The sequence below is a fragment of the Epinephelus fuscoguttatus genome, linkage group LG16 (assembly GCF_011397635.1).
Source record: "Epinephelus fuscoguttatus linkage group LG16, E.fuscoguttatus.final_Chr_v1".
Taxonomy (NCBI): Eukaryota; Metazoa; Chordata; class Actinopteri; order Perciformes; family Serranidae; genus Epinephelus; species Epinephelus fuscoguttatus.
This window is the reverse complement of record NC_064767.1, coordinates 1589888-1604517: the sequence shown is the minus strand read 5'-3', so window position 1 is coordinate 1604517 and position 14630 is coordinate 1589888. Positions and strand designations below refer to the sequence as shown.

Here is a 14630-nt window from a genome sequence, read left to right as displayed (position 1 = left end):
TGTCAACACTCCGTTCTGTAACACTGTAAAAACCTGCCAGTTCACAGGAAGTAACCGCCATGAGACGGCGTATCATCTCTAGTCAACAACTCTCTGTGCTTCTGATCTGTAACGTTGACAGGAAGTGACCACCATGAGACAGTGTATCATCTCTAGTCAACGACTCTCTGTGCTTCTGATCTGTAACGTCGACAGGAAGTGACCGCCATGAGACGGCGTATCATCTCTAGTCAACAACTCTCTGTGCTTCTGATCTGTAACGCTGACAGGAAGTGACCGCCATGAGACGGCGTATCATCTCTAGTCAACAACTCTCTGTGCTTCTGATCTGTAACGCTGACAGGAAGTGACCGCCACGAGACGGCGTATCATCTCTAGTCAACAACTCTCTGTGCTTCTGATCTGTAACGCTGACAGGAAGTGACCACCATGAGACAGTGTATCATCTCTAGTCAACGACTCTCTGTGCTTCTGATCTGTAACGTTGACAGGAAGTGACCACCATGAGACGGCGTATCATCTCTAGTCAACAACTCTCTGTGCTTCTGATCTGTAACGCTGACAGGAAGTGACCACCATGAGACAGTGTATCATCTCTAGTCAACGACTCTCTGTGCTTCTGATCTGTAACGCTGACAGGAAGTGACCACCATGAGACGGCGTATCATCTCTAGTCAACAACTCTCTGTGCTTCTGATCTGATTTGCAACTTTTCAGACTTATTTTGTGGCTGAATATAATTTGTAGCTTCTTGAGGTGAGCTCACACCGCTGACAGTTTTCTCTGCAATGGTCTAAAACGGTTTCATCGCGTTGTGACTCTTTAGTCTGAACTTGGCTCAACAAAATTTCCCAAATGTCTAACAGGATAAAATAATGAAGGTCAAAAGGTCAAAGGTCAGCTTGACTGTGACATCATCATGTTTTAACGTCATATCTCAGGGACAGAAGGGGAGACATTTGGTCAGATACTGAATTGGTGACTCTAATCTTGATCTATACAATCAGCACAGTTTCTTCTGTGTGTGAAGCATCCATGTTTTCACTGACATGGATGGAGACTGTCAGAGACACTGGGCTGGTGTGTGGAGGCGTACAGCCACAGGGCGGCAATTCTCGTTTTAATTCGTTCCTTGGTCCCGTCTCTTTCAGCCTCTTGTGACTGATCTGTTGCTTTGTGCGTGCAGACATGTTGGAGGTGAGATACAGATTGGACGGTAACAAAGATGCAGACATCCTGAGGAGCAAAGTGAGGAACCTTGCCAACGGACAGCTACACGCGGTCACCATCAGCAGGCTCTCCGACACTGTCTCTGTGCAGGTAACACACACAGACACAGACACACACTGAATCATTCCTCCCTGGTGTTCCCAGCAGCCTCACTGTCAGTTGACTTCAGCGACCAGCGGGAGAAGCTACTAGAAGGACGAGCTGCAGGACACACTCACAGATAATAAAGGCTGAGCTGCACTGAAACGGTCAACACAAATATTCACTTAGCAGCTCGATTCACCTCTCAAAGTGCTTTTACCTTCAAGACTTCCTCTGCCAGCTTCGGGCACAAGAGCCTCCTGCCTAAAAAGGCTCAGCTGAGTTGGCAGTTTCCTGTTTTGTCATCTCAGGTTCTGGAGGCACAATGTCCCAAATTTCTCTTTATTGTATGGTTGCTTCATCGGGCTCATAGAAACATGTAACAAGTTGTGATGTCATGAGGAAAATCAGAAATTAAAGCATTTTCATCTGCGATATCATGGAAAGTTTCAGCTGTGTAATCAGCTAAAGTATTTATGTTCAAGAGTTTTTTTTATTGAAACCTTTTATTTCCACACAGATTGACCGGAACACCAAGGAGAACTTCAACCTGACATCTGATGTAGAATTCAATGCCGTCAGGTCGCTGGTTCTCGGCAGAGTGCACGGTAAGTGAGACGGCTACAAAAACCCAGACGAGGCCTTTCAGGCTGCAGAGCACTCAGACAGACTAATCTCACAAATGTTCTGCCTCATCAGACACTGAGGTATTGGAAACTTTCATCACGATGGTCAGATCCACAAAACAGCTGCTGTCTAGACGATGAAGCAGAGGGAAGAACAAACAGAGAAATAAAACACAAATGCCGGGCACTCTCATCACAGAGACAGGATATTACTCACATCAGCACAGTTTAATAGACGGTGGGTTAGACGTGACAGAGGTGAAGAGACCTTTAAAAGTTCACCTGTTAAGACAAGTAATAAAACAGGATGTTTCTCTTTTTATTAAGAGAATAACTAAACGAAACCCTTGTCTCTTTAGAGGGAGTGATTTTTCCTGGTTTGTGACAAAAGCAGACATAAACCAGACAGAGGTCATAATAGAGAATCATATAAAGTCACAGATATTGAGTCTCTATTGAAAATCCACAGATATTTCAACCTAACAAACCTGACTGTGTGCTTCTGTCTTTGTCTGTGCAGACTCTGGTGAGTTGGATCCAGAGCTGTCTCGGCTCGTCTCTCTGGGTTTCACAGGCTGTCTTTCCGCTGTCCTCTTTAACTCCATCAGTCCTCTGAAAGCTGCTCTGCTCCACGCGGACACCAGCCCTGTCGTCGTTACCGGCCCACTGGTCCAGTCACACTGTGGCTCCACTTCAGCCAATCCCTACGCAGCAGAGACCACACATCACCTTTCAGGTCACTATCCATGACACCTGTTTTTAACCACATATTTGCATCTTCATTGGCCAGATCACAAATCTGATCGCAACTGCTCTGCTTTCCTCGGCTACATGCAAATCAGGGTGACCCGCAGCACAGCGGGAATTTTCCTGAAGCTGCCAAAATCAGCAGAAGAGGAATCAGGGCTGATTTATGCTCAACATTAGATAAGGAGATGGACAGAGCCTTCTGTCTGTAATCTGAGTTCACATCGTCTTAATTTGTGCACATTTTCTGAAAGCTTACAGGTATGGACAAAACAGAGCAGCACCACCAGAGATAGTGGAGGCAGTGTAGCGTAGTTCAAGCAAGATAACGACTGTAGAAGACGATGATGACATTTAAATAAGGCGGGGCGGAATGAATCTGTTAAATATAGCAAAAACATTGAAAATAATTCATGTCAGAATGTATTTATTGGCCACACAGACCACCGTCGTCCACAATGCTGAGTCTGTTATAAAAGTTATAACAACCCCCGTCACTGCTGCCTTGTTTGTTGTTGTGTGAAACTTTTGACTCCACCCACTAGTGCTATCTATTGGCTGGATCTATGCCAACATAAAAAGGACACCAGTAACAGTAAATCGCCAGAGGAAAATGTTGGCATTGTACATTTCTGAAAATCACAAATATGTTACATTTGTATGAGTTATACATTTCCTATCAGTGTTTCTACAGTGACAAAGTATGAGCTTATCCCGTCTGCCAAGCTGCAGACCACTGTTCGAGACCAACAAACAAAACCACTTGCTTTTTAGCGAATCATTGCTGTAATTCCAGAAACTTTTTCACCTCCAAACGAGGGTGTTTTTTAACGACCCAGTGCTGTGTTTTTCACTGGGAATGGTGTCATGAAAACCCACTGTTTCTTACTGAGACATTGCTGCTTTTCCAGCTGGGATTTTGCCCCACACACCACATATTTTAAGCCAGAACATGACCTTTCCTAACCATAACCAAGTTGATTTTGTGCCTAAACCTAACCACACATTTTCTACAGCGTTGTGTATCTGCCAGATAACAAATAAATTAACGTAGCCGTGGTTTGCAGAATCGCACAATGCCAACATTATTTCTGGTGACTGGATTATTTTTTCTTTATTTTCTGAATGGAATACAAACCTTACCATGTCTTAAAGGCACATGGAGAAGTTAGTCTTAAGGGATTTCTACCACAAAACCCTTTGCAGCAAAAGTCTGAGTGGTCAACACTGTGAAAGCATGTATTTAACCCCACTCATGATCTTTTCCTAGACTTAACCAAGCTTCAACTGAAAAGTAGTAGTAATAATAATAATAATAATAATAATAATAATAATAATAATGATGAAAAATGAAATAAATAGATAAATAAGATGATTTTCCATCAGACACAAACGCCAGTCTCCTGGGTGAAAGTCCTGTTTTGACAGCAACAGACAGTGACAGAAAAAGGCATCCTTTAAAGGGATAGTGCACCCAAAAATGAAACTTCAGCCATTATCTACTCACCCATATGCCGAGGGAGGCTCAGGTGAAGTTTTAGAGTCCTCACATCACTTGCAGAGATCCAAGGGGAGAGGAGGTAGCAACACAACTCCACCTAATGGAGGCTGACGGTGCCCCAGATTCAAACGTCCAAAAACACATCATTGAAACCACAAAATATCTCCATACTGCTCGTCCGTAGTGATCCAAGTGTCCTGAAGCCCCGACATAAAAAGTTGTTTGGAAAAACCTCATTTGAACTGTTTTTAGCCTCATTGTAGCCTGTAGCTTTGACTGCCTCTCTGGGCACCGCGCTCACGTGTGCGCGCTTGCGTCAGACTGTGAGACATGGGCACCGCCTTCATGTGTGTTCACATGCTTTCACTGGTCTTGCGCAAGATGATGTGTGGCCGGTTGCTGTTACCGTTCAAAGGTTGAGCGGCATCAGGGGGAAACGTGGTGGCACAATAACAAAAGTAACAAAAGTTACAAAAGTACATGTGTTTGTTGTTGAAGGAAAAAACATCAATTAGCAGTGTTGTACCGATGTAGTGCTTTTATTTTGAAAGAGACTGCATCAAACTGTACATTTCCTGTGAAAACAGAAGTGTATTTTGAAAACAGACAATGCATGTAACAGGCTGAAGTTGACACGGCATCCCAGAACGTCAACAACCAACACACCCAGGGTACCTTGGACGTCATATGTGGACGTGGAAAGCCCATGACCAAACGTGGACATGTGACGAGGTCACAGTGAGGATGATGATGCTGCCTGTTTTTAAATGGCCCACAGTAATTTAAAAAAAGACTAGAATATGACTTCATCATATTTTTAATTAATTGCACTGTATGTGTAAATAACACAATGTCGCTTTCTTCTTGCAGCACTACTAGCCTGCATGGCCAGTGCACTTCTGCATTTGAACACTACATATTGCTACTTCACTTACAGTAACTGATTAAAAACAGATACACTTTTTCTTATGTGTCCACACCAATAAACTGTAGTGCTGCAGAGTAGTTTTGATAGAAATTTAGTGGATGTTCTGGTCTAGACACACTGATTTCCTAGCCGTGTATCTGGTTGAAAACTTTGCATTTACTGTTATTTTGCTTTTGACTCCTTAATTTTCTTCGTCTGTGGCCCTCAATCCAAAAAGTGTGGCGACCCTTGGTTTAGGGCATCTCAAACTCAGCCTGTAAGCTTGACTCAGCATTCTCTTAAAAGCAAATGCAGGTCTTATAATGCACTTTTTGTGATCACTTCATCAGAGGCACCATAGTGCTGGTCCTGCATGTTTGGGCCATCAGCTATGATTTTTCGATATTATCATGAATGCAGCGCTCACTTTCCCACTGACGACTCTCAGATCTGTGAGAGGCCGCTGCGTTCTTCTACACTCAATATGCCCATGCTCAGGCGAGTTTCAACTCTCTGCACATTGATTTTCATAGTGTATGAATGAATGAGAGAACAGAAAAGTTCCTTTGAAGACAGGAAATCAATCTGAAAGTTATCCTTTGCAGACAGTAATGTCAGATATACAGACAGGGGTGTGTTTGGAGGAGTGTTTCCTGTACTGAGGTCTCTCTCAGCTGTGGTGGGTGCAGATTTTCTGCTTTATTAAGTGAGATGATAGCGGACACCAAGAAGCAAAGCCAAACTCCAGGCTCGGTAATGTTTCTTTAAAAACCTGTGGCTGACCTCACAGACACCACAGCTCCACACTGAATCTATACGCCAACAGTTAGAGCACCCACTTTCTCAGGGGGCTCAAATTAATGAACACTATCGAGGTTATCGTAGGCGGCACTGTTTGGGTACTGTTCGGATTTCTGTGTGGGTGCTACCTCTCAAACTTTACAATGGGGCCTGTGAGTGTCTATTAATGTAATGACACTGGGTTAATGGTCACTAGATGATGCAATTAATTCAAACCAGGGAGGAGTTTCCTTTGTTGTATGTTTCCCCTGTGGTCAGTCACCCAGAGAGCCGTGTGGAGGTGTGCTGTGCTTTCCATTATCTGCTCACACTGATGGAAGGACTGTATATGATTCCTGTTGTCTCTGTTGAGCATCTCTCTGCAGCACCTTCCTTCATTTCTGTTTTTTGTGTCACAAATAACCTCCACACTACTCCTGTTTTTCTTTCATCTGCTCACCTTCATTTCTTCTTTTTCCTCCTCATCACTCTTTTTATTCCCCCACGATCCTTCCTCTGCATGTGTCCTCTCTTTTCTCTCCCATCTCTTTCTCCTGTGTCTCTCTGTGCTGCAGGCCAGTCTGGATCAGTGGGAACAGGTCAGCCTCTGGTGAATGCCATCAGGAGTGACTCAGCTCTAATTGGAGGTACTGTAGCAGCAACGCTTTTCACTGTCACTGTCATTATCCTCAATCATCAAACTGAAACTGTCTGCAGAGCAAGCAGGGATGAAATGATGTTTAAGAGTCAGTCTGTAACTTCTATTAAAAAAAAAAAAAAATCCTGCTCATATTTGCTGAAACGATCACTGTATCCTGACAGTGGTACACCAGACAGATAATCTGTGAAACACTCTGGTTCCTCTTCCTGCAAGAATCCACTGCGCCTGAACGAAAGCAACCAATCAGAGCCAGGAGGAGTCTCTAACGCAGCTGTCAATCACTGCTTGTGCACCTGATGCTGCACAAACAGCTTATATGGCAAAGACAAGGAAACAAAAGGAGACTGACAATGAAAAAGAAAGAGTTAAACTGAGTCTGAGACAGGCTCCATCCATCCATCCATCCATCGCCAAATGATGTTAAGTTCTTAACATACAGTTACATAATTAATGTAGGTTTAAGAACAGAAACATGGCGAGGCCGTAACTTAAAATGACAAGTTCACACGGATCCAAACACGTGACTCCTGGTGAGGAGAGGAGTCGAGCTGCTATGGGAGCTGGTATGTACAAGCAGAGCAAGTGGGAAAAGTGCATTTAATTCCGGGGGCAGTGAGACTGGAAATAGGACAGTGGCTTGAAGTGCCGCAGAGTGGTGCGTACGGGAGCACTGATGTGCATCATGCCACTGCCAGTGTGGGGGTGTACACTGAAAATAGGGACGTATTTTTTAACATGCAGCGTTTGTTGCCAGTGTGTTTTGGCCTGAAGACAGAGGGTGAGTACAGTCATTCCAGCACAGACAGGATGTGGAAAACAAAGTGTATTTTGAACATTAAAACAACATAGAAGACGTATGAATCTGAAAATCAGCAGAATAGGTCCTGTTTCAAATTTGCATGCTGTGTAGCAGTCTGAATGAAAGCCCTGAAACAGTGTGACTGTGTAAACACACAAAGGAAACCTCAATTAATTAGAATACAAATGACTTTATATTCCAAGCACAGAAAATGAGCCAACTGCACCGCTAGTGACGGAGTGGAATCAATCTAATGTTTGTCTCGCTGCCTGTTGAGCTGCTGACCAGCTGCTTTAAGTGGGAGTTTTATTCCCTAATGTGAGGTTTCATCGCCAGGCTCAGTTCTAATCTGTCCCATATGAAAACAAGGTTTATAAAGTCGAAGAACGTCCGATTATATTCTGCTACCTGCATGATCAAAACATTTTAATCATTATAGAGACTAAGGAATAATGATAAGGAATAACAGTCATGACTGAGACTATCAAATTAGCCAAGTAGTCATTGTAAACTCTGACTTATCCATGTGACTGTTAAGAAGCAGAAACATAACTTGTTTCTTCATGTGCAACATGTTAGTCTGGAGGTTTAAACTGGTGTCCTCTCACAGAGTTGGTGATTCAAACTAAACTTTCATCTGAGTTCAGACTGTTTACTTACAGCACAGCTACACTCACAGATAACTGAGCCTCCTACCTGCCTGTCAAACACCATCAACCCACAAACCTTCTCCAGTCCGGACTGAGTGGAGTCCTGCGGGGTGAAGCTGTGAAGGCTGCGAGCGGAGCTAGCTGCTAACTGCAACTAACAAACTCCACAGATCCATTCAGCAGCTCCACCATCCACAGTCAGACACACACGGCTGATTATTTACTGCTGAATTACAGCTCACAACTCACACCAACCCAAACATCCCGGTGCAGACTATTTACTGGAGTTTACCAGCTAGAAGATCATTACAAGCATGGCCGTTCTCAGCTTTCAAGGTCCGATAATCTGCCACTAACATTTTCGTCATGTCTCAGTGAAAGTGAAACATAGATTTTATTATCAAGATCAATTTTTAGCTCGTTATTGTTTTGTTTTCATCATGGAAAAAAGGTCGCTGGCAAAAAATTTCGTCGTACTTTTCATCAATGAAATTACCACTGACTGTGGGTGATGCACTAACTATATATGTGGATTAGCATATCGGAGTACAACCCCACTTCATAAATTCTGAACTAACCCCTTTTAAAAGAGAAACGTCTATCAGGTGTAAAATATGAGTAAAGAAAGACCACCTTCTGTCCTCTGACCCTCTGTAACTTTCACCTCCTCCTCTGCTTTACAGGTGTGATTGCGGTGGTGATCTTTGTGACTGTGTCTGCACTGGCTGTAATGGCCCGAGTCCTGTACAGGAGGAAAGGGACGTGTCAGAGCCAGGAAGTAAAGACAGTAAAGGCTGAAGACAGTCCAGAGCTGGCGCTCAGAGGCCATGCCAGCTCACAGAACGGCCCGAGCGAGAGCCAGAAGGAATATTTTATTTAGGTAGAGTTTCGACCTGCTGCTGACCCGGCAGCGCTGGAGCTGATCAGATGGACAGAAGGACGGACAGAGACGGAGATGCCTTGTCAAGCCTCAGTGCTTTACACCACAGACTGAGCCCGAGCAGAGGCTCAACAAGAAGACACACAGAAACACACTCGTGTTTGGTCTTCTCTTGTGCTGGTTTTGCTTCTGTGGTTGTATTTTTGTAAAGACTGTACATACCCGCACAAGAACAAAGTGTTGAGTTTATAACATGTCAGTACTGTCAGTAGACATGTAAATATTTAATGACATAAATCTTAAAGATGACTTTATATCAGTCTGTCCTTCCTCTGTCCTGCTGAACTCTTTGAGATGGTTGTATGTATTTTTCACAGAGCTGTTAGTGCGACAGTTAAAACAGCTTTGAGGTGATTTTCCGACACGGATGATGATCGTTTGCTGCTGTGAGTGACTGAGCCCAGGTCAGTGAATTTCCAGTGTTTTGTTTTGTATTTATTTTTCTGCACCCTCTGGATGAACTGTGTCGAAGCAGAACGTAACTTCTTTTCTCACCACAATTCTCTTTCAAGCATCATTTGCTGCTCAGAGCAAAACTTTAGTCATATTTATTTTCTTTTTCCTCCTCTGAGTAGTGAAGGTACTGATGGAGTGCAGTTGGTGCTTCTCAAGTCAAGAAAGGATCCTGAAACAGCAGATTTTCAAGGAGGTTACGTCATCGAATCCTGCCAAAGGACTGTTCTAATGTCAATGATCTTTCAAATACTACCAAGGACAGAGTCCGTCCTAAAAATACATGTGTGTATTCTCTGCAGGCATGAAGTACCCACAATTCTTTGCGCACAATTTGCCAGAATTGAAGGTGGGGCCTCTTTAATGACACACACCTGGGTGCTCACTGTCCTGCTCCGATGTGTGCTCACCGAATACAAGGAAGCAGTCTTTCCTTGCCTCTGTAGGACCTGACTGCAAAGGATCCGTCCCACCAAGGAAGCATCCTGTGAGAAGCACCTACAGTTGCTGTGGACTTTCTGTTCCCAACGTCACTCCACTTGAAACATGTTATTTATCTTTTAAACAAGTGTTTGTAAATGAACGGCAGATTTTGAGACATGAAACAAGTGCGAAAGATTTTTAGGATTATTCAGATAATATTTTTGTCGGAGTACTGAATGTCATCGAACAACCTCGTCTCACTCCGAAGTCGTCGAAATCCAGCGTTTGAGCAGTGACTTGGGTGTTAGCCAACTATAGACCAATATCTAATCTTCCCTTTATGTCAAAGATCCTTGAGAAAGTAGTCGCAGACCAGCTGTGTGATTTTCTCCATGATAATAATTTATTTGAGGAATTTCAGTCAGGATTTAGAGTGCATCATAGCACTGAGACAGCTCTAGTTAAAATTACAAATGACCTTCTGATTGCTTCGGACAAAGGACTACTTGTTTTATTAGATCTTAGTGCGGCGTTTGACACAATTGACCATCAAATTCTGCTGCAGAGACTGGATCACTTAATTGGCTTAAAAGGTTCAGCACTAAGCTGGTTTAAATCTTATTTATCTGATCGTTTTCAATTTGTTGACGTTCGCAGTGAACCATCCTTACGTACTAAAGTTTGTTTTGGAGTTCCGCAAGGTTCTGTGCTCGGACCAATCCTATTTACTCTATATATGCTTCCTTTAGGTAACATCATTAGAAATCACTCTATAAATTTCCATTGTTATGCGGATGATACTCAGTTGGATTTATCGATGAAGCCAGAAGAAAGTAATCAATTAACTAAACTCCATAACTGCCTTAAAGACATAAAAACCTGGATGAGCACCAATTTCCTGATGTTAAATTCAGACAAAACTGAAGTTATTGTTCTTGGCCCCAAACAACTCAGAGACTCTTTATCTGATGACATAGTTTCTCTAGATGGCATTGCTCTGGCCCCTGCCACTACCGTAAGAAACCTCGGAGTAATATTTGATCAAGATTTGTCTTTTAATTCTCATTTAAAGCATTTTTCAGAATTAGTTCTCACACTCTGAGCCAAAAATTTCAACTTTGAAGCCAGTTTTACATGTTGGTCAGAAGTGGAACTACACCGTCCAGGTCTGTCACATGATGCCCTGCAGCCCAAAAAGACTTTTTCCCATTGCCTCACATTGGGAAAGAGACGTCTGTAAATCAGTGGATACAGTTTTTTTATTTTTTTTAGTGTCACAGCCCCCGTGAAATGTTTCGTTTCACTATTGGGATTTGATCCATTTGGTCCAACAACATTTGGAATGTCTAGAAATGATTTTATCCCCATTCAGCTCAGTGGAGTCCTAAACTGGAGTTTAGCTGCTCAGCTGTGTTTGCCAGTCATTAGTCTCTGTGTCTGCTCTGTAGGCCCTGCACTATGGAACATCAGCTCCTTTCATGCCATGTTAATTGAGCTTTTTTGGCTAAATGCGCCACTGAGCAGCTTTCATAGCAATGAGCTTGGCCCCGCCTCCAACACTATGTCCTGGTCTCTTCATAGATCCATGACTGACCCAAACTTTAGTTTCATTCTGAAGGTTTTCACAGAGGGGTTTGTTCTTATATGTCAGAGCCTGATTTATAGAACATTTCGTATTATTATAACATATTATTTTAATTTATTTATTTATTTTTATTCAATGGCCATTGACAGTGTTGTATGATTTATGGTGTGATAAAAAATATCCTAAATGTGACTGTAATATGACAGAGTGAAACAAGAATGTTTGACTTGGATTTATCTGATATTTGGATTTCTGTTCTGGACATGTATGCAAATTAGCACATATTTAATTAGATAATGCCTCAAATACAATTTCAGAAGTCTTGCAACACAAAAATAAATCGTAAAGCTTCAGTGTGGAGGATTCGGAGGCTGTTTACATGTTGCCGGCTATTTTCATAAACGGACATTTCACCGTCTCCGTTTTCAAAAAGATCTTCATTTACACTTACCCGTGTATATACGCACACGCACACGCACACGCACACACACACACACACACACACACACACACACACACACACACACACACACACACACACACACACACACACACACACAGGTTTGGTAACGAGAAGCTCAAACCTTACATGTATCCATTGTCACCATAGCAACATAGGTTGCACTTTTGACACAGGCGCAAGTTACGGCGCACACTGTGACGTCGACTGCCTATAACTCTGTTTATCTCCGTTTATCTCCATTTATCTCAGTTTACATGCAAACGCGCAACCGGAGTTTTCCAAAATCTCCACTCTGGCCAGAGACTTGTTTCAGAGGAGAAATCTCTGTTTGCGTGTAAACGAAGGGCACAAACGAAGGAAGATGTCTCCGTTTATCAAAATCACCGTGTACGTGTAAACGGCCTCTCAGGGGGATATATTGGCAGAAATGGAATGTAATATCAATTAGTTTTCTTTAGTGTATAATCAGCTGAAAATAAGAATCGTTCTCCTTACTTCAGAATGAGACATATCTACACAGGGAGCAGGTTCTTGTCCACAGAGATCACCATGCTGCATCGCCATGTTTCTACAGTAGCCCAGAGCAGACAGACTTACACTGGCTCTAGACAGAGACAGTCATGTTTTCGTGGTGGCACCGTGGTTAGAAGCCTATCTGCATTGAGCAGCATCTGATAACCACTGATATGTGACATGAAACATTTTTACTCAGTGTCTTTATTGGTTTTATTAGCAAAAGTTGTGATGTGTAAAAACAGACTTGATGGGGGAAACTTTGACTCATGCATACGGACATTTTGGAGACAGGAAATCGACGATGCAGATGGTGAGGTGGAAGCCTGATTGTAGAATTTGGCTTTTGTCCATACGTCATTTTTTGGTATGGATCTTACACTGTTTTCTAAATGAGACTCTGGTCTGTTTGTTTTAGAGAGGAGGAGTTCTCTGTGGATCATTCAGCTCCTGGTAAAAACCTCCTGAACGATGAACACTGAAAGAATTCTAACCAGGAGACGTTTCAGCTGGTTGCAGTCAGTCACCACTAGACCCCACTTTATCCCCCTAAATCCAACACACTGAACCTTGGAGGGAATCAACTGGGGAAGTTTCCTGGTGATATCTGTTAGTGAAAGTTTCACCCTGGCCACCTGTAATGTCTTGTTTTGAGGGCTCACTTTGGGGTTTGGGTGTCAGAGGTTTGGTTTATTGGTGCTGAGGGTAACTAATGCCGGAGTGTTTGAGTAACTTGCTGTAAGATTTGAATTTGTACAGATATTTTAGTAAAAAACAATTCTGTTCAGTAAAAATAAAACATTTGGTCTTTTTTCTGAGACGGACTTGTTTTTCCTTTCAGCTGAATCATAATCCTGCACTTTTATTACACAGCCCAGTCGCCAGAAGAAGACGATGGCAATCTGTTTCTGCAAACCAAAAATTCACATTCAAACGTTTGTATGTTTCATACATTTCATTTCAGCATTTCTAAAGTGACGTAGTATATGAGCTGACTTTGTCCTCTGGAGGTGGCTTCAGAACACTGTACAAGACCAACAGACAACTAAACCTACTGTGTTCCAGTGAACGAAATTTTTTTTAATTATTTTTACAGAGACATCACTGTGTTTCCGCAGAGATAATTGCACGAAAAGCGGTTGTTTTTTTACCAAGATGTCGCTGTATTTCCTGCTGGAATCGTGGCATAAAAAGCAGGTTTTTTTGGAGACATCACTGTGTTTCCACTGAGAAACAGTAGCTGCACTAACAGTGTTATGTTTTACTGAGATATCGCTACTTTCCAGTTGGGACTGTTGCATGAAAAGAAATTGTTTCTTAGCAAGTGTTTTCATCAGCATTTTAGGCATCAAATGTGAGTGTTTTGAAGGGATCATTTCTTTATTTCATTAAAAGCTTACTACTTTATCTCCGGAAACAACTAAGAGTGTTAGTACATTAACTCAGGCTACTACTCTAGCTATGACTTTGAAGGGGATGAATGCTACAACAGCGATGGTGACAGCTTCTACTTTGGTCACTTCTGGAAATTTTACAAGTGAGGTTGTGACAAGGGCAACCTTTGCCAATGAAACAGTGACGACATCTCTGATGCCTATGAAATTTGTAAATGTGACACAGACACCTGATGGGATATTTTTGAAATGTAAGGAGATAGTAAATGTAACTCAGGAGCCTATGTTAAAGATAGAGCTTAGTGTGAACAGTAGTAATGAGATTTTTGAACTTAACAGATGGTGGAAGAGAATGATGCAGATTCATCTTTGACAGCTCAGAGAACTGTTTCAGACGTGGAAGATCAGAAGACATGACTGACCATCACCATGCATTACAGAAGAGAGACACTAAGTGGAAGGCACATGGATTTGATTCCTCGGTGTTACAAATTGCAGACCCATGGGCAGGAAGGAATTTCTGGTTGTTTTTGTTCAAATGATACTCATAATGGTCATGGGATGTTTATGGGAATCTCAGATTGTAACAACTATACGATGAACGTGGGTAAGCATAAACATGAGGCTACTGATGACTTGTATGAAGTGACTTTTTATCTACCACATCGCAAACAGAGCAGAACTTTAATGGTGCAGAACCAAATTTTGCCTGGAAACGTGACTATAGGAAATTTCAAGGATATTTGGTGGGCTTGTGGCGATAAGGCGTACATATTTCTACCGTATGGGTGGACAGGATGTTGTTACATGGCAACGCTGAAACTCCCATATGAGGTTCTTGCTGTCCAGAAGGGAAAGTACCTGATGAGGTTCAATG

At 42.5% G+C, this 14630-nt stretch overlaps 1 protein-coding gene across 1 annotated transcript in view; it reads left to right on the top strand.

The window, feature by feature from the left end:
* Nucleotides 1–13073, top strand: part of LOC125903018 (contactin-associated protein-like 4) — a 105055-nt gene extending 91982 nt beyond the window's left edge. Inside the window, exons 20-24 of the mRNA XM_049599605.1 lie at nt 1187–1320; nt 1832–1919; nt 2458–2673; nt 6448–6519; nt 8666–13073. Of these exons, the coding sequence (XP_049455562.1) occupies nt 1187–1320; nt 1832–1919; nt 2458–2673; nt 6448–6519; nt 8666–8862 (707 nt within the window). The 3' untranslated portion in view covers nt 8863–13073. The remainder of the gene's footprint in view (nt 1–1186; nt 1321–1831; nt 1920–2457; nt 2674–6447; nt 6520–8665) is intronic.
* The last annotated feature ends 1557 nt before the right edge of the window (nt 13074–14630 follow it).